The sequence below is a fragment of the Scyliorhinus torazame genome, chromosome 12, assembly GCF_047496885.1.
Source record: "Scyliorhinus torazame isolate Kashiwa2021f chromosome 12, sScyTor2.1, whole genome shotgun sequence".
Lineage (NCBI taxonomy): Eukaryota > Metazoa > Chordata > Chondrichthyes > Carcharhiniformes > Scyliorhinidae > Scyliorhinus > Scyliorhinus torazame.
The window spans coordinates 176,377,352-176,397,718 of NC_092718.1; the positions used below are offsets into that span (position 1 = coordinate 176,377,352).

The window sequence follows — 20,367 nt, forward strand, 5'->3', positions numbered from 1 at the left end:
TTTCTGATTTAAAAAATAAACGGGTTAAAGGGATAGGGGGAACAGGTAGCGAGGTGGCTTTGAGACCAGGAAGAGATCAGCCACGATTTGAATGAATGGCGGCGCGGGCTCAAAGGGCTGAATTGTGCTCCCAATTCCGATGACCCTTAAATATAGTTCATAAAGCGAACATTGTGGTCCTCCCCTTTTGTAGAGGATAGCACCACGAGAGTTGGGGGTCTTTTAATACAAAATAACTTGTACGGTGGGGCACACCACCGGGGAACAAGCAAGACCCTAATATTGCCCCTTTAAAGAAGTACTGCGTGTTCCCGGAGCGTGGGAAGGCGTCTATTGGTGTCAAACGCTGGTGGCTGTGCTCTGGTTAAAGCGGCGCCGCATCTTGTGATTCATGGGGGGTGCTTTTCCATAGAGCTTAGTGACGTGTCGCTGTTTTGTGGGGAAGATTAAATCGCTTTGAAACATTCGACCAGGGAAGAAATCTCACGCGATCTTTGTGCCGGACAGCTTGTTAAGTATTTTTCGCGGCCAGATTAAGACAAGTGGAAGTGCCGGCGTTTGAATGGTCGGCGCTGGAAGCCTGCTCGAACCCGGGAGGTGAGTGGCAGGACGGCCAGGGTGGGAATCTGGGAGCCGGGCTGGTTTGCGGGGAGGCTCCCTCCTGTCAGTGCGCGGGTGTCGTCTGATCTCGGGGCCGAGGAGAAGGTCGCGCCGGCGGCGGGGCGATCGCGGACGCGGTGGCCGCAAATTACCCGAGGTGAAGTTGGATTGCTGTGAGTCCGCTGCGAAGGCCCGAACTGACTGCTGAAATACCCGGCTCCAGGAGAATGCAGCCGGGGAGACTGACTGGGTGGTGGTGGTTGTTTACTCCGGGACCCCGAGTTGTGGCAACAGGGAGCTTTTAAGCATCTATGCTACAGCTGTGGAGAGTGACGGTAAAGGCGCCAGTGTTCTTTCCATAGATAGTTAGCCAGTTCCCCAGGGCACTAACATAAATGTGCACAGCGCTAACCAGATCCCCAGGGAACTAACAGAGGTGTGCACAGCACTAACAGCTCCCCAAGGCATAACAAGAAATGTGCAAAGCCCTAACCAGTTCCCCAGGGATCTAACAGAGATTTGCAAATCGCTAACCAGTTTCCCAGGGAACTAACAGAGGTGCGCACAGCCCTAACCAGTTCCCCAAGGCACTACCAAGAGATGTGCAAAGCCCTAACCAGTTCCCCAGGGAACTAACAGGTTTGCAAAGCGCTAACCAGTTCCCCAAGGAACTAACCGAGATGTGCAAAGCGCTAACCAGTTCCCCAGGAAACGAACAAATGTGTTCAGAAAACTATCAAACCCCTGATTGAAGATCAGGATGTCATCAATTAGTTGCATGCAGGAAGGAATTAGGAGGAACTTTTTTCCAGAGATTTATTCGTATGTGGTGCTTGATTATGTACTGTTACAGCCTTCAGGAAGTCATAATTTTCTTTCTGGGTAGGGGGAGAGGATGAAATAAGTGGAGAAAGCAGGAAAATGGGACTATTTAAAATCATCTCTTCTGCAGCTTGAAACTTCTCGCAGGCAGCTTGGTAGGGACTGATCCATTTTGTTATAACTCCAAAAACCCTTTGCAAGGCATCAATGTCTATGGAAGCCCAACATTTGCATTAATAAATTATGTGAGCAAGATAATTGTGAGATTATTGTCAACCTCCCAAAATGTGGCTTCTACTCTTTTTTTTTTTAAAACTGATCAAAGAGAAATTATTTGAGTCTAGTTACTGAAATGAACTGAAAGTGCTTATAGTCCCAGAGAACCATAGGCTGCGCCCTCCTTTTCACAGAGAGAGCTGACTGGTGTTGATTTAACCTGAGGGTCACCACACCTGGGGCATGGTTGAGAAGGCGAGGCCAGGACTTCCGGTGGCGGCATGTACGGAGTAGTTGCACATGCCTGGGTACGTTATTTTTAGCTTATTCGCCCGGTTTTATTTGGGGGGGGGGGGGGTTAAAACTTGGATAATTCGATGAGATAAGATTCCCATTAAAGAGAAATACCCAAAAAGTCCAGGTCAAAGAAGCCAGCAAGTTGTCGACCGATTTAGAAGCCTTTTTGGGCTCATCTGCTGAGAAAGCGACGGAGGCCGCTACAGCGACTCAGGTCACTTCATTGGTGATCGCGATGCTTACAGGCACCTTGGCAGTGGAATTTAAGAAACTGCAGCAGGCTGTCTCTGAGGACCTCCACAATTCAACAGGGACTTCCACAATTTAATAGAGGTGACCATAGCTCCCATTCAACATCGGCTACGGCCAAGACTGATGAAATGGTAAAAGCGCATGGCGCAGTGCTACAGAGGGGCGAAGGTGGCTCTAAACCAGAGTGATCGGATTGTTTCTAGATGGCGATGATGACCAGTGCTAATAAAGCACTGCGAGCCAAGGTGGATGACCTGGAAAATCACCCCAGAGGGCAGAACCTTAGAATCATGGGGCGGTCGGAGAGAGTGGAGGGCCCAAATCTAACTCATTTAATATCGAAGATGATTGGGAAGATGGTGGGGGAGGGTGGATCAACGTTCGTTCCCGAACTGGATCGAGCCCACCGTCAGGTGAACCATCACGGGCAATCATCGAGAGGTTCCATAGTTACCAGGAGAGGGAACGAGTCCTGAGGTTGGCAAAGGATAACTGAGACTACAAATGGGAAGGCCATGCCATTAGGCTCTAATCAAGTTGTGGGAGCGGAGTTGGCAAAAAGGCAGGCGGCATTTAACAAGGCTACAGCTAAGGTATAAAAGTTGGGTTTGGTTGGGATGGTATTCTCTGCTCGCCTCTGAGTGACTTATGACTCGAAAGACTATTATTTTGATGCGCCGGAGGAGACTGATGCTTTTGTTAGGAAGCGTAGACAGGGGCCGAGTCAATTGTATTTTGTATGGGGTCTTGGTATTATTGGGGAGGGCATATGGTTATGGGGACTTGTTGGGGTTTCTTGTACCAGTTTGTATTTTCTTTTTCTTGTGTGGGATGTGTGTTATTTCTTTTTATTTATTTTATTGATTTGTTAAAGTTGGACGAGGGCTGGTTGTTAAGGGTATTTATTTGTTTCTATTCTGGATGGAGGCTACCCTGTCAGCTGAAGAAGTTAAATAATTTGAGCGAAGTGGTGGGGTAACTGCAGCTCATTGAACCTGCACTTTTGGCGTCGCTCCGCATCACGAACCAGCCGTCCACGTAACTGAGCTAACCGGCCCCCAAAGACTAATTATCAAACTGCAGGAGAATTTTATGCTTAAACAGACGAAAGGAAGTTTAATCAGAAGTAACAATTTTTCCCCCCGACAAAATAATAATGGGGCAACCTTCATGCCCCTCTGTGCCGAATGAGAGAGTTCACAAGTGTGTAATATGGTGGACTTAGTGGAAACTTTGACTAGTGAGAAAGGGACAATAAACTTCCTGCATGCTGACTGTGACAATTTCCATCATCATCTGCATGTATAAAGACACCAGCAGACTGACCAGTTAACACTATTGACAGTATTAGGCATATGTATGTCTTCTCAGATTTTTAAAGACTTGGGTATCCTGGTGGAAACTTCTTTTTAAGTTAGTTTCTCAATATTTATATCTGAAGAACAACCAATTAAACTGGAGGCCAGTGAGCCAGTAAAACATGGCAACAGACACATCAGGTTGTTGTAACTTGTATCACTAGGTTGGTTGATTGCTGGGTGGGGTTGGTTAGTTGCTGGGTGGGGTTGGAACAGGGGGGCAAAGGATATCTGCATGAGATAAATGGGAGTAAAGATATTAATTACTCTTGGATATTACCTGAAATGTTTAGAGCTGTGGGATGCGCTTGGCAACTGAGTGGTTTATTTGGCATGTCCCAAGTGCAGTTAAGAATCAGCCACATTGTTGTGGGTCTGGATTCACACACCGATCGTACCAGCATTTTTATTCGTTCTTGGGATGTGGGTGTCGCTGGTTGGGCCAGCATTTGTTGCCCATTCCTAATTATCCTTGAACTGAGTGGCTTGCTCGGCCATTTCAGTGAGGGATAGTGAAGAGTCAACCATCTTTGGGTCTAGAGTCACATGTAGGCCAGACTGGGTAAGGACGGCAGATTTCCTTCCCCAAAGGACATTAGTGAACCAGGTGGGTTTTTACGACAATCGACAACGGTTTCATTGGTCATAAGACCATAAGACATAGGAGCAGCAGTAAGGCCATTCGGCCCATCGAGTCCACTCCACCATTCAATCATGGCTGATTTCAACTCCATTTACCCGCTCTCTCTCCATAGCCCTTAATTCCTCGAGAAATCAAGAATTTATCAACTTCAGTCTTAAAGACACTCAACGTCCCAGCCTCCACCGCCCTCTGTGCCAATGAATTCCACAGACCCACCACTCTCTGGCTGAAGAAATTTCTCCTCATCTCTGTTCTAAAGTGACTCCCTTTTATTCTAAGGCTGTGCCCCCGGGTCCTAGTCTCCCCTGCTAATGGAAACAACTTCCCTACATCCACCCTATCTAAGCCATTCATTATCTTGTAAGTTTCTATTAGATATCCCCTCAACCTCCTAAACTCCAATGAATATAATCCCAGGATCCTCAGACGTTCATCGTATGTTAGGCCTACCATTCCTGGGATCATCCGTGTGAATCTCCGCTGGACCCGCTCCAGTGCCAGTATGTCCTTCCTGAGGTGTGGGGCCCAAAATTGCTCACAGTATTCTAAATGGGGCCTAACTAATGCTTTATAAAGCTTCAGAAGTACATCCCTGCTTTTATATTCCAAGTCTCTTGAGATAAATGACAACATAGCATTTGCTTTCTTAATTACGGACTCAACCTGCAAGTTTACCTTTAGAGAATCCTGGACTAGGACTCCCAAGTCCCTTTGCACTTCAGCATTATGAATTTTGTCACCGTTTAGAAAATAGTCCATGCCTCTATTCTTTTTTCCAAAGTGCAAGACCTTGCACTTGCCCACGTTGAATTTCATCAGCCATTTCTTGGACCACTCTCCTAAACTGTCTAAATCTTTCTGCAGCCTCCCCACCTCCTCCATACTACCTGCCCCTCCACCTATCTTTGTATCATTGGCAAACTTAGCCAGAATGCCCCCAGTCCCGTCATCTAGATCGTTACTATATAAAGAGAACAGCTGTGGCCCCCAACACTGAACCCTGCGGGACACCACTCGTCACCGGTTGCCATTCTGAAAAAGAACCTTTTATCCCAACTCTCTGCCTTCTGCCTGACAGCCAATCGTCAATCCATGTTAGTACCTTGCCTCGAATACCATGGGCCCTTATTTTACTCAGCAGTCTCCCGTGAGGCACCTTATCAAAGGCCTTTTGGAAGTCAAGATAGATAACATCCGTTGGCTCTCCTTGGTCTGACCTATTTGTTATCTCATCATTAGACTTTTAATTGATTTTTATTGAATTCAAATTTCACCATCTGCCCAGGTGGGATTCAAACCAGGACCTGGATCTCTGGATTTCTAGTCCAGTGACAATACCACTATGCCACCGCCTCCTTGCTAAGGATGCTTCGAAGGACATTAGTGATGGGTATTTACTGACAGTCACATCATTTACATACTCATCAGCAGTAATAGTTTTTTCAATTCCAAATTCATTTTGTTAATTTTAACTTGAATTCCCCTGCTGTTATATTGGGTTTTGAACATGTCCCTAGTGTCATGATCTGTACATCTGTACATACATCTGCACATACACCAGGGACTACAGGCAGATGTAACAGCCACAGCATCACTAGAGGGCAGCATCAGAGATGGGTATAAAGGGCCCAGCCCAAGGGAGGATCCGCCTCTTTCAGAAGCACAGGGCTAGTGAGCAGCAGCACACAGAGACAGCTCAGCATGGGCAGTTTACCTTGGCTTCATTGGTCATACCTCTTGACTGTATTATATCTAGTTAAGCTCTGGAAACAGAACAAACCCACTGAATAAAGTATTTGTGTTAACTGGAAGTCTACAATCTTTATTCAGACTTAGAGAATAACATATGATACCAGGAGTGATTTCAGAAAGCTAGCTAGACACCAGCAAGAGAAGAAAAACTTAAACCGGATGTTCGACTGTGGAAGACTTCGTAGCAAATGGATCCTTGACAACTAACTGATTCGATGGAACTTGTTGGAACTCCATGGCGGCTGGAAACAACCGGTAATTTAAGTTATAACTGGAAAATGTTTGAACAGATGTTCCAAATATTGATCACAGCTAATGATTTAAGCACTGCCTCTGACGCAACAAAAATAGCCCTACTACTCTCAACAGGAGGGCATGAAGCTAGAGAAATCTATAATTGCTTTAATTACTTAAAAGGTGAGGACAACACCAAAGTCGAAATTATACTCAAAAAATTTGATGAACGCTGTAACGGTCAGGCTGGTGAGATGCTGGAAAGATTTAACTCTTGTCAGAGAAACGGAGGGCCCATCTCTGATTTAATTACAAATCTCAAGTTAATACCACAAGGCTGTGATTATGCTGATTTCCGAGACACTGATAATGCATCAATTAATTTCTGGACTATTTGATAAAAATTTGAGGGAAGAACTTTCACAAAATAAGTATCTAACTCTAGAAATGGCTATACAAAAATGCCTTGCTTAAGAACAAAATCAATACTTTGAGTCTCTACAAACACAGAAACATTAGTTAGAGAACAAAATCGGTAAAAATGGCGCGAACACTCACCACGAGGCGGAGGCAGGGTTGAATCGGAGGAAGACGGAGGTTCTGAGCGGCAGCCATCTTGAGAATGGAGCCGCACATGCGCAGTTGCGAAAAGAGCGCACAGTCAAGGAAACTCGGAGTGCGCATGGGCAATCTTCAGCCCAGCATATATGACATCCCGACTTGTGAGTGCAGGATTATGCTGCGGCCTGACGCCAAGAAATAGAGAGTGGTCCACGCACCACAAAGGTTCCCAGCCTCCACACAAGAAGATGATTTGTTCATTGAACATGAAGAGAACGATCACAACTCCGAAACAGAAAGCAATGATTTGTCTATCGCACAATACTGCTGAGACATGGTTGAGCTATTCGGAGATCCTGATCACAACATCAGCAACACGGTTGAACAGCTGAATACGACTCTTCTCATGGTAGATGAATCCAATGCCATGGCAGATCGTCGATACATTGGATGACAGCAATACCCAAGACGAAGATGACACCACACAAAGAGCACAGAACGACTCCGTTGAGAACGACTCCGTTGAGAGAGCACAGATCGACTCTACAGCGAGAACACTGCACGACTCCACAAAGAGTGAGATGACAGACTTCACAGAGAGCGATGACAAACTCCACAAAGAGAGCGACGCAAGCCTCCACAAAGAGAGTGACGCAAGCCTCCACAAAGAGAGTGACGCAAGCCTCCACAAAGAGAGTGACGCAAGCATCCACAGACAGCTTGGTGACAGACTCAAAAATGGAAGCAAGCAAACACTCCATAGCGAACACCATGCATGTACAAGACCATGAAGATCTATCAAGCTTATTTGAGCCACCAGAAGAAGACACTGAATGTCTACCCACTGTATGTGAGACAAGTGACGAAGAAGTCACAATTCCCATACAGGATGTGCAGGATCACAGCGAGACTGATATATCTCAGCTCGTCTGCACAGAAGCACTCAATAATCAGAGGACGGCCATCCATGAGTCCAGAGAGACCACGTCAATTGAAATCTTGAAGATTTCGACTCCAGAAGAGGTGCACCAACAGTCCTGAAGATTTTGACTCCAGAAGAGGAGCACCAAGAGTCCGGAGAGACCACGTCAATAGAAATCCTGAAGATTTTGACTCCCGAAGAGGAGCACCAAGATTCTGGAGAGACCACGTCAATAGAAATCTTGAAGATTTTGACTCCAGAAAAGGAGCACCATAACCCACAACAAAATGAAATCGTGAAGATTTTGACTCCAGAAAAGGAGCACAAAGAGATCACAGATGATTCAAATGAACCTGAAATGACTCCAAAAGAGGAGCACCTAGAAATCAATGATGATTCAAGTGAACCAGAAATGACTCTAGAAGAGGAGTACCAAGTAAGCAAAGAAGAGGAATCGAATTCACCACAAATGACTGATGTCACCAACATCAGATCATTCTCTCAATTCTCAAGAAGAAACGCTCAATGTAGCAGGTACCACAAAGGACACTGACAACAATAACTGTGACAATGACTCAAATCATCCACATGGCACATTCATTGAGTGCATCAAGAGCAACAGAAACCACAACAGCAACAACAAAAACAACATGCAGCACAACAAGAAAGACAAAAGCAACAAGAAGCATCCCAGAAACAACAAGCACAACAAAAAAAAAACAAGAATAAAAGCGAAAACAAGCGCAACAAAAAGAACAACCAGAACGACAACAACAAGAACGCCAACGAAAACACCCAAGACAGAAACGACAAAAACAACAAGAACGACAACGAAAGCAACAAAGACAGACACGACAGAAACAACAACAATGAAACAATGACCTGTACAACATGGTACAATTCTGCACGTGAAGGACCACGCCACAGCACACTGCAAAACAATGACAAGACGACAAACATGCTATGGCATGATAAAGAATCTCACGAATTCACATCTCCTCCAGAACAAACAAGCAAAACAGCTTTCACGAACGATGACATAGAATCAATACCACAAACACAGTAAAAAGTCGAGGTCAGACAATGGTGCGACGCAGAATCGTTACCCACAATCAAATAGAACAGGGGAAAAAGGTGTCCACATCATTAAATGACTCATCAGCAAGACAGCCGAGACACGTTCTGACATCAACCTAGCTCTGTTATCGTACTGAGCAACCCCATTGAGCACAGGACTGTCGCCAGCGCAAATGCTCTTTGGCAGAATCATCCAGACAACCCTACCGGCAAAGCAATTCCGAGACCCCGGCAACGCACCAGTTCTCGATGACATGCGTGCACTATGCTCCAAACAAAAACTATACTACGATCATGCAATCCCACTCAAGCCACTGACAATAAGTGACACCATCAGAATCAGGGACCCTGAAGGCGGGAGGCACCGCGGTCCTATATTATCAAATCGTCTGCGGGAGTACTTTTTCGCCGTAACCGCCGGATCTATTAGAGATTTGACCTACAACACCAGTATTTCCCACACTGGACTTGACCGAGTCCATTTGTCCACAGGACGTTCCTCACCACACAATGCCAGACAATATTCTTGAGGACATCAAACCATCATCCCTACTATCACCGTTAAGACGCTCCAGCAGAAGCCGTAAGGCACCCAACCGGCTAGATTTGTAACAACACTTCAACACTCGCACAAGACGAATATGGACATTTCTCACGATGGACTCACAACACAGTTAATTGCTTCTGTATTACTTTTATCATTTTCACAGTGTGAAGATTTGCATATTCTCACTACTTGTTATGTACAGTTTTCTTGAGGCCAGTCTAGAAAACATGACAAATAAAGGGGGGGGGGAAATGTACTGATCTGTACATATGTACATACATCTGCACATACACCAGGGACTACAGACAGATGTAACAGTCACAGCATCACTAGAGGGCAGCATCAGAGACAGGTATAAAGGATCCAGCCCAAGGGAGGATCCGCCTCTTTCAGAAGCACAGGGCTAGTGAGCAGCAGCACACAGCGACAGCTCAGCATAGGCACTGGTCATACCTCTTGACTGTATTATATCTAATTAAGCTCTGGAAACAGAACGAACCCACTGAATAAAGTATTTGTGTTAACTGGAAATCTACAATCTTTATTCAGACTTAGAGAATAACATACCTGGGTCATTGGTCCAGTAATCTAATCACTATGCTGTTGTTGCATGGTACATGCCTTTTTCTGGACTTTACCGCTTAGCTAGTATCATCATGGAGAACCTTCTGGTTCAGCTGATGAAAACACAGAATTGTGACTACGTCATTCTCTACTGCCAATATATCCTTGATGTTCTTGTAGCAAGAGTCATCTGTTTCCATCATGGGTAGGCATGCGCCGACATTTGAAAGAAGCAGCAGATCTTTCAAATGGCCGGTTGATGGGTTAAATAATGTAAAGTCACCATAGTCCTAAATGACCAGAGGCTGCTTTACCCTTTTTGAAGGGGAGAGTTGACTGGTGTTGATTTAACCTGAGGATCACCACACCTCGGTCGAGGGGCAAGTTTGAAGAGGCGGGGTTTTCATGAAAACTCAGCCGGTACAGGAATTGAACCCACGCTGTTGGCCTCACTGCATCACGAAACAGCTGTCCAACCAACTGAGTGAAGCCACAAGGCCTCTTCATTTGAAGGTTGTTGATATCTTTACATATCTAAGTTCCACAATCACCAGCAATCTGTCACTTGATGCTGAAATCAACACACGCATCGCAGCTGCAGCCTTTATGTCCAAGCTTAGTAAGAGTGTGAAACAACAGCAACCTGACTGAGAACTTGTAAGTTTACAAGCCTGAGTCCTCAGTCAACAGTGGTGAGACCTGGACAACATATACTATGGAGGAAAAAAGATTGAACAGTTTTCACTGTCACTCTCTTAGACAGATCCTGGGCATCGCTTATAAGGACAAAGTCACCAGCTCTGAGGTCTTGGAGTGTGCTAATTACATCAGTATACACTCATTGCTAAACCAACGTTAGCTAGGCCATGTTCATCAGATGGATGACAACCATATTGTTACAGTGAACTGGCCACTAGGATATCCATACCTCTGCTACATGAGACACCTTCAAGCGAGATATGAAGATGGTGGACATTGATGCTGACAACCGATGGCCATGACCTCTGGAGCTGACTGCCTGGAAGGGCAGTGGAAGAGGCAAGCTGAAAGGGACAGTTAACCTGGCCATGAAGAGGGCTTGGAGAGAACAGGGGCCAGAGAATCGTGCAACGTCCTCTGCAGCAAATAACAGCAGAAGCTGCCTTGCCAGAGTGGGCTCTGGAGCTACACCAGGTGATGCACAAGACCGAGTTGACCACTATGGTGCTGGTGCATGCCATAAATCTTACGGCAGTACCAATTTTGAGCAATATTGGCCCCTTAATTTAATCCAGTTTTGCCAAGTTGTAATTCCCCAGTGACCTGAGAATAGTTTTGAACTCCTGGTAATAAATTAGAATGCAGTTTTCCAATACAAGAATTGCAGCTAAAAAGCCTCCCTACATCTCACCTCCTCTCCATCTTGCTTTCCTCCTTTTAAGATGCTCCTTAAAACCGAGCTCTTTGATAAAACATTTGGTCATCAAATATCACCTTATGTGGCTTGGTGTCATAGTTGGTTTTATAATACTCCCGTGAAGTGCCTTAGGCCCTCATTATGTTAAAGGTGCTATATAAATATGTTGACAAAGAGTCATCGGACTCGAAACGTTCGCTCTTTTCTCTCCCTACAGATGCTGCCAGACCTGAGATTTTCCAGCATTTTCTCTTTCGTTTCAGATTCCAGCATCCGCAGTAATTTGCTTTTATATAAATGTCATTGAGTATAAAGCCTGGATTGCAATATTCAAATTTGATCTCTGCATCAGAGGAAAGATGTAGGTTTATTAAAGGAAGTTTAGAGAGTTAAGACTAAAATTAGACAGTTATGAGCCAAGAGTTGTGTACCCTCTGCAATTAACCTCTGGACAAGACCAGGGCAAGGAAGAACTAGATGGAAATCTTTTGGATCCAGGGCAGTCCTTAAGCTGGGTGACCGATTCCAAGGAAATGGGATCACAGGTTAGTTAATTCCCAATTTGATTTGAATCTGCGTGATACTTGAAGTAAACGCCCACAAAAACTTTGAATTAGCTGACTTGCCGCTCGCTGCCTTTGAACAATCTACTTCCATCACTTGGCACCTTCCAAACCCGCAAACTCTGCCAGCTAGAAGGACTACAGCAGCAGAAGTATGACAATGCTGCTACCTGCAAGGAGCCTGCCAAGCGACACACTTCTGCTTTGGAACAAAATCGCTGTTCCTTCACTGGGTCAAAAAAACTCCCTTTTCATTTTCATTTTTTCATTTTCCCTTCCTTTCTAACAGCACTGTAGGTGTAACCTACACCGGATGGACTGCAGTGGTTCAAGAAGGCAGTTAACCACCATCTCCTGAAGGTGTTTTTACCGGATGGAAAACAAATGCTAAACTTGTCAACTGTGCTTGCGTCTCGTGAAAGAATATTTTTTTAATTATCCCATTGTCTCTGGAATTTTGGTCATAGCTGGACTGCTGAGGATGAGGATAGCAATTAAAATTTGTTAGTAGGTTAAGGACTGAAATTAGTAATGAACAGAGAGGGGAATCTGAAGGAACGTACCACAATCTGACCCAAAGGCGGTCATATTCTGCGTTGTGTATATGTGGCCCGCCTATGGTCTAGCCACCTTAGCTTTTGTCTGTGCAGGGTGCTAAAGGATTGTAATTTTGCCTTTTTTTGGATTTCTACAGGGATTTGCAAAGCAATATGACTACACTTGCTGAAACAAAAGCAATCCTTCACAGTGCCGATGCAGTGTGTTTCGATGTAGACAGCACGGTGATAAAAGAAGAAGGAATTGATGAACTCGCAAAGTTCTGTGGAGTCGGTGATGATGTAGCAGAAATGTAGGTGTTCATGGTCTTTGCTTTTAATAATCGGAAGTCCATTGTAGTACCATCAGTCAACTGTCCTTGCCTATTTTGAGCAATATTTCACATACATTCCTTCAATTTAGATTCTCGTTCTCCCAAGTTATGGATGACCGGCGATCTGAGAATACTTTTAATTATGTTGTAAATCACAATGATGTCTTTGGCAAGTATGCTTCACTGGTAATAAAGTAGAATGCAGTCGTTCCTGTACAGACTTATGCAGTTAAAAAAAAAAGCCAGCCGATATATTAAGGGCTCAATTCAGCGACCCTCTTACGCCTGGTGCAGATTCAGGCACGATGGGTGAATCGCGTGCGAGCCCCAAATTGGGCTCCGTGCTGGGTGTGAAACCTCACTGGGCGAGATCCAGATCTGCATATTTAAATTAGCCTTATGGCTCATTTAAATACCAGACACTGGATTCATCCGCCGCCTGGGATTCACCTTCCATATCTGTGAGACCTCGCGTGGGTACTTGCCATGTCTGTGAGACCTCGCCTGGGTACTGGTCTGCACAAACTTGAACCAGTCGTAATGCCACCTGGGGGAGGGGGGTAGATCTCAGGCCATTGGAGACCCCCCAAATGGTCAGGGACAAGGCAGGGTGGCACCCTGACTCCTGGGCACCTAGTTACAGTCAGGGTGCCAAAATAGCAGTGCCCAGGTGCCATGTTGGCACTGCCAGGGGTCGGGACCTGGCGACCTTGCCAGGTAGAGGGGGCAGAGGGAGAGTTACTGGGGGCCTCCCCAAAGTTGGGGAGGGTGAGGGAAGATCAAAAGAACGGTGTGTGGGGTGAATTGGGTCTGCTGGACAAAAGGAACTCTCTAGAGCGACCTCGGCGGGGAGCCTCCTCCTTGAGGCCAAAAAACACCAGCAAAGGGCTGTTGGATAGTAGGATGTTTCTGAGCGCTGCAGCCAGCGAGAAGCACCCTGCTAAATGGGCCATTCAGCGGACTTTAACTTGAGTCCGCTGAATCGCGCCCCATGTGTATGTATAATAATCATTAACGTAGAATTTGGAACAAGAAAATGAAGTGCTTTTGACATTGAATGGACTGATTTGATGGAACATCCACCTGCATGAGGGTGAGCACCATGGAAAGAGAACGGCTATTCAGTCCATACAGGCACCTTGAAGGAACTATTTAATTCGACCCTTGCAACCCCTGCGCTATCCCCGTAGGCTTGCATTTTATTTTCATTTTCAAATGTTTATAGAGTTTCTTTTCGAAGTTACTATTGAACGAGCTTCCCTGTCCGGCATTGTAGTCCAGATCCTAACAATTCGCTACATTGAAAAAAAATCTCCTTTGCTCCATGTTCTTTTGCAATTTGTATCCTCTGATTATTGATTCTCCTCCTCCTCCCCCCCCCCCCTCCAGTGAGAACAGTTTCTCAATCTTTACTCTATCAAAATAGTTTATAATTTTGAATGCGTCATTACACTCAGTCCTAACACTGTTCTAAGGAGAACAATCCCAACATTTCCCAGTGTCATTGTGTAAATGAATTCCTACATCTAGAGTTTAATTCCTGTGTAATATCTCTACATCCTCCTTTTTTAAAATGTAATGTCCAGAATTGAGCTTAATACTTCAGTTGAGGCCTAATCAGTGTTATATAAAGGTTTGGTGTAACTTATTTCCTTTTGTACCCTATTTATACACTAAGGATTCCTTAAGCTTCTCTTGTCCAGCTACCTTCATGATTTTTGTATGTGTGAACCAGTAAGCCATTCTCTTAAAGCCTTTCAGTTTACATTGCCTCTCCTTATTCCTTTTTTTAGAGTACCCAATTCTATTTTTTCCAATTAAGGGGCAATTTAGCATGTCCAATCCACCTACCCTACACATCTTTTCGGGTTGTGGGGGTGAGACCACACAAAAACGGGGAGAATGTGCAAACTCCACACGGACAGTGACCCGGGGCCGGGATCGAACCCTGGTCCTCAGAGCTGTGAGGCTGCATTGTGTCACCGTGCCACCCTCCCTTTCCTTATTCCTCCTGAGTAGGATCAACACTTCTAGAACATGTGCAGCTTGTCTACACCATATATGCTGGTTTCCACCATATTAAGGATGACAATGCTCGTGGAATCTCCTCCATCTGTTCATTTTCTGCATTTCCACCACCATTCTTCACTGGACATGGTAGGTCCAGAGAGTTTTATTGTTGCCCATTGGTTTTTGTTGTTGCCCATTGGTTATCTGACCATCTTATTTTCTTTAGGATGCAGATAGCTCAATGTAATCCCATCACTCTGTTGGTACCTCAGTCTAAAGTACGTTAGGTGCTGTTCCTGACCTGCCCTTACAGCTTGCAATAATAATCTTTATTATTGTCACAAGTAGGCTTATGTTAACACTGCAATGAAGTTACTGTGAAAATCCCCATGCTGCCATATTCCGGTGCCTGTTCGGATACACAGAGGGAAAATTCAGAATGACCAATTCACCGAACAAGCACGACTTTCGGGACTTGTGGGAGGAAACCGGAGCACCCGAAGGAAACCCACGCAGACAGAGGGAGAACGTGCAGACTCCGCACAGACAGTGACCCAAACTGGGAATCGAACCAGGGACCCTGGCACTGTGAAGCAAGAGTGCTAACCACTGTGCTACCGTGCTGCCAATATACTGGGGCTGGTGTCTCAACTTGACTGTGATTGAGCAATGGGAGAAATTAGCACTATGAAATGACCATTCTGGTCATCGTACCTCATAAATGCGTAGTGAAGTTGCTAGATGTACCGTTTTTGTCTAGCTGAGCACAGTACCATGCTGTTCCACAGAGGATATCTTCTTTTGAAGTACGTTGTCACATTCAGTGACTCTTTCCAATTGACTTTCTTTAAATTTATTACAGGACTCGAAATGCAATGGGAGGAGCAGTCCCATTTATGAAGGCTTTAACAGAGCGACTAGCTATAATACGACCTTCACGCGAACAAGTGAACAAATTAATAACTGACCATCCACCTCATTTAACAGAGGACATTAAGTAAGTCATTGGACGCAGTCTCGTGATTCAGGTGGTTAAAGTTATCATAGTGGTGTAGTTGCAACAAGAAGGAAGAAATTACTTTCATTTATATAGTAAGATTTTTTTAAAAGCTTAGAAAAACTTTCTTTTATTTCTCCTTTTTTTGATACTCATGCTGTGTAGAAATCTTCAGGCAATGAACTGATGCTCATCATGGGGACTATTTTTTTGTGCTGGTGCCTCGAATGGAGAGTGGTCCAATCATCTCTGCCGACACATAAACAGACCCTGTTTTCTGTAGTGGAGATCGTGAGGTGTAAATTATAGCTGCAGGATCAGCATTGCTCAAGATAGTCGAATTGCAGCAAGCAGAGTTTGCATCCCTCCCCCTGCCATTCTGGGCTCACTGGTTCAATACTACATGTGTCATCCACACTTCGAACCAGCTAGGGGTTATTTTCTTGCTTGGGGATTGAAGAGAAATAACCTGTAAAGTGGGGCTTGGGATAGAGGAGAAAGGAGCACTAGTTCAGATTTTCCAGTCAGCGGTGAAGCAAGAAAACTCCCCGTTGACCTTGATAAAACCTAGGCTGAAAGCTCTAATGATCTCTGTGGTGAGAACCTTACATTCATGGAAACCATACATAGAAAATAGAAGCAGGAGGAGTCCATTCAGCCCTTCTAGCCTACTCCGCCATTCATTATGATCATGGCTGATCATCGAGTTCAGAGATCCTGCCCCCCACCCCCTCGTATCCCTTGATTCTTTTAGCCCCAAGAGCCATATCTAACTCCTTCTTGAAATTACACAACGGTTTGTTCTCAACTACTTTCTGTGGTAGTGAATTCCACAGATTCACCATTCTCTCTCTGGGTGAAGAAATTTCTCCTCCTCTCAGTTCTAAAAGATTTACCACTTATCTTCAAACTATGACCCCTAATTCTGGACTCCCTCACAATTGGGAACAATCTTTCTGAATCTATATTGCCTAATCCTGTTAGAATTTTATAGTTTCTATGGGATTCTCCCCTCGTTCTTCTGAACTACTCCCTATACTGTGTGGCAAAATTTGGCAATCCCCTCTGACTCTTCTAAACTCCAATTAATATAATCCTAATCGACTTAGTCTCTCCTCGTGTGACAGCCCTGCCATCCCAGGAATCGGCCTGGTAAACCTTCGCTGCACTCCCTCCAAAGCAAGAACATCCTTCCTCAGACAAGGACACCAATACTTCAGTTGTGGCCTCACCAATGCCCTATAGAATTACAGTAAAACATCCCTATCCCTATTCCTATACTTAAATCCTCTCACTATGAAGGCCAACATACCATTTGCCTTCTTAACACGCAGGTAACTTTCAACGACAGATACACGAGGACACCAAGGTCTTGCTGAGTACCCACCTCTCTCAATTTACACCATTCAGATAATCCACCTTCCTATTTTTGCTACCAAAGCGGACAACCTCACATTTATCCACATTATACTGCACCTGCCATGCATATGCCCACTCACTCAGCCTGTACAAATTCTGCTGAAGCATCTCTGCATCCTCATGGCCACTTCCCGATTACAAAATGGATACTTTGCAAAGATTGCAGGGAAAATGGACAATACTGAGAAAACAAGCAGGTTCAGGGTTTGTCTGCATATTGGAGCCGCAGCTCCCAGATAAGACCAAAACTGCAAACCCATTAGCATACTAATGGTCCATCTTCGGGGACAAAAGAGTAACATTTAAGTAAACGATACTAAGGCAGACACCCCGGCGCCAGAGGAGGCCAGAACAAAGCAGGCCAACGGCCACCTAGGACACGCCCAGCCATCAGGGCACCCACCCCTTTATTGGAGGAAATCAATAGGAACAATCGAGAAACGGCCCAATTAATTGGGGCCAATTTCAAGGCCCGCCCAAAAGCGCGAAGCCCCTTTGGGTATAAGAACGATCCCCCAAGAGAGAATCGCTCTCTTGGCTCCGGCTCTCACTGAGGAGAGACCTGCCCAAAAGCTGCACCAGAACAAGTAAGTCCAAGGTCAACGCACGCAACCAGACAGACGACCTTAGCTGTTATCCCGTACCAGTTCCACCCCAGCAGCCTCAGAACCGAACAACGGCCATTGTTCCTCTGACTGAGTGGGCGCCCGAAGCTAAGTATAGGCTTCAGCAGTAGTGATAGTTTAGTCTGTAGTATTTGTACATGATTATATTTAACTGTGTGTAAATAAATAAGCATTTGACTTTGAACTAACTAACTGGTGTATCGAGTCTTTGATCAGTATTCGGTTTGAACCTTGTGGCGGTATCAAGAAATACCTGGTGACTCTAGAGCAAAACGTAATTAGAATTAAGGAATGGGACCATATTGACCGCCATATTCAGAGCCAAATAAAGAGAAAAACAATTAGCAACAACCCTCCCACCACTTTGTATCATCTGCATCTGCAAATTTGGAGGTAATACATTAAGCATTAAGTTCCCTCTCCTTATTGTAGCATTCTTTAATGGGGATTCATTGTAGCATTCTTTAAAGGGGATTCCCACCATTGAGCTGCAATGATGTCAGCAAGCTGTCCAAGCAACCAATCACGTTAAAGAATTCTCACAGACAAACAACCAGGAAATGGAAAGTATCCCCTTTTTTTAATTTTAGAAAAGAAAAAGAAGATTGGAACATACACAGGGTAAGTTAGAAGGTGGAATATGAAAAAAAACTTTAAAGTAATAATTATTGTAAAAATCTTGTCACTAGCATAATTGGGATACAACATTCTATGATTTTTTTTTTTCAGATCCAGATTGGTTCTTCAGCAGTAGTTATTACTTTGTTTACAATTTAAAAATCCAGTTCTGCCACAATGAACAAGGCTTAGCTTTTCATGGGGTTTCTAGTAGTGGTATGAGTATGAAGCAAGGGACATACTCCCCAAATGTATTTGATTTTACTCTTCACAGGCTCTGACAGGGCAGGGAGAATCTGCAGCTCACCCTATGATAGAGCTGTGAAAGATAGACCGCAACTTCGTGATTTCCTTATCAATTGGTACTTGTGCTAAATCCTGAAGTTGCGGTCAGTTTCAAAGGAGTCGCAATAGCGAAGGCTTGATCTGATGTAAAAAATTTTCAAAGTTGAATGTGTCCGTGTTATCAAATAATCTGTTTAGTTTTCATCCCATCAAGGCACAATTCTTTCTTTGAACTTTTATTTTTAAAACAGGATCCTGGTTGATCATCTTCAGCAGCACGGTGTGCAAGTCTTCCTGATATCGGGTGGATTTAGGTGCATCGTGGAACATGTAGCAGCAAAGATAAATGTTCCCTTATCCAATGTTTATGCAAACAAGCTGAAGTTTTACTTCAATGGTAAGGATCACGAGGATGGGAATTGGCCATTTCTAGATCAGAAACTTCTCCGCTTAGTAAGAAATGAACTGCTGACCAGGCGTAGAAGGGAGCACCACAAAGGGGAACAAAGAAAAGCAGGGCTGAAAATTGGTGCAAGGATTGGACACCGACACCTCACTGCTCTACCGCATTGTCTCCAATATCAATCCCTTCACTGCCTCTACTTTGTCATGCAACCTGACGTCAACTATCAGATTAGCAGACATTCCTTCCAACAAAGACATTGGGCGGAATTCTTTGCTGTTGGGATTCTCCATTTTGCCGGTAGCCCAGGGGTTTCCCAACGGTGTGGACTGCTCCACAATGGGAAACCCCATTGACCAGCCAGCGAAACGGAGAATCCCGATGGCTAAGGGAGAAACCCGCCCATTGTCTTCAGTGTCTCCTATAAATTCAGTTCTCGAGGTACCCACTCCTTCCTTCTCCCTGGCCACCCTCTCAGGCTCAACCGGTGTGTTTGAAACATGGTATTGTTTTTGGCCCCAAGATGAGCATCCAACAACACATTTGAACCATCTGCAAAAATACCTATGTAATGTCACCTGACTCTACCTCACCTCAGTTAATTTTGATTTTTAATTAATTCAAAGGATATGGGCATTGCTGACTAGGCCAGCATTCATTCCCATCCCTAAAAGCCCTGGAGAAGGTGGTGGTGAGCTGCCTTCTTGAACTGCTGCAGTCCATGTGATGTAGATACACACACTGTGCTGTCAGGGTGGGAGCTTCAGGATTGTGAGCCAGCAACAGTGAAGGAACGGCGATATATTTCCAAGTCAGTATGGTGAGTGACTTGGAGTGGAACTTTCAGGTGGTGGTATTCCTATGTATCTGCTGTGTTTGCCCCTCTAGATGGTAGTAGTAGTGGATTTGGAAGGGGTTGTCTCAGGAGCCTTAGTGAGTTTCTGAAGTGCCCCTTGTAAATGGTAAATACTGCTGCCACTGTTCATCAGTGGTAGAGTGTGTGGATGGGATTCCATTCAAACAGGTTGGAGGGAGTTTGGCAGTCACCATTAAGGGGCAGGAGCTCGGAGACCAGTCCAGCAGAGACAGGTATTCTGACAGCATCAGCATGAAGCTAAAGCAGCTTAATGTAAGCAGCTTTCTCAGACTTGTACCCAATTATTCTTTTTCCAATTAAGGGGCAATTTAGCGTGGCCAATCCACCTAACCTGCACATCTTTTGGGTTGTGGGGGTGAAACCCACGCAGACACGGGGAGAATGTGCAAACTCCACACGGACAGTGACCCAGCGCCGGGATTGGAACCCAGGTCCTCAGCGCCACAGTCCCAGTGCT

The 20,367-nt window shown here is 44.9% G+C and overlaps 1 protein-coding gene across 4 annotated transcripts in view; it reads left to right on the plus strand.

Annotated features, from left to right (window-relative positions):
• The first annotated feature begins 331 nt into the window (after positions 1 to 331).
• psph (phosphoserine phosphatase) overlaps positions 332 to 20,367 on the plus strand; it is a 34,186-nt gene continuing 14,150 nt past the window's right edge. Inside the window, exons 1-5 of one of the 4 annotated variants that reach the window (XM_072469435.1) lie at positions 332 to 597; positions 6,019 to 6,195; positions 12,499 to 12,654; positions 15,548 to 15,682; positions 18,882 to 19,027. In XM_072469435.1, the coding sequence (XP_072325536.1) occupies positions 6,176 to 6,195; positions 12,499 to 12,654; positions 15,548 to 15,682; positions 18,882 to 19,027 (457 nt within the window). In that variant the 5' untranslated portion in view covers positions 332 to 597; positions 6,019 to 6,175. Of the gene's footprint in view, positions 598 to 782; positions 936 to 6,018; positions 6,196 to 12,498; positions 12,655 to 15,547; positions 15,683 to 18,881; positions 19,028 to 20,367 lie in introns of those variants that run through there. The other 3 variants (XM_072469434.1, XM_072469433.1, XM_072469436.1) reach the window with 3 other exon arrangements.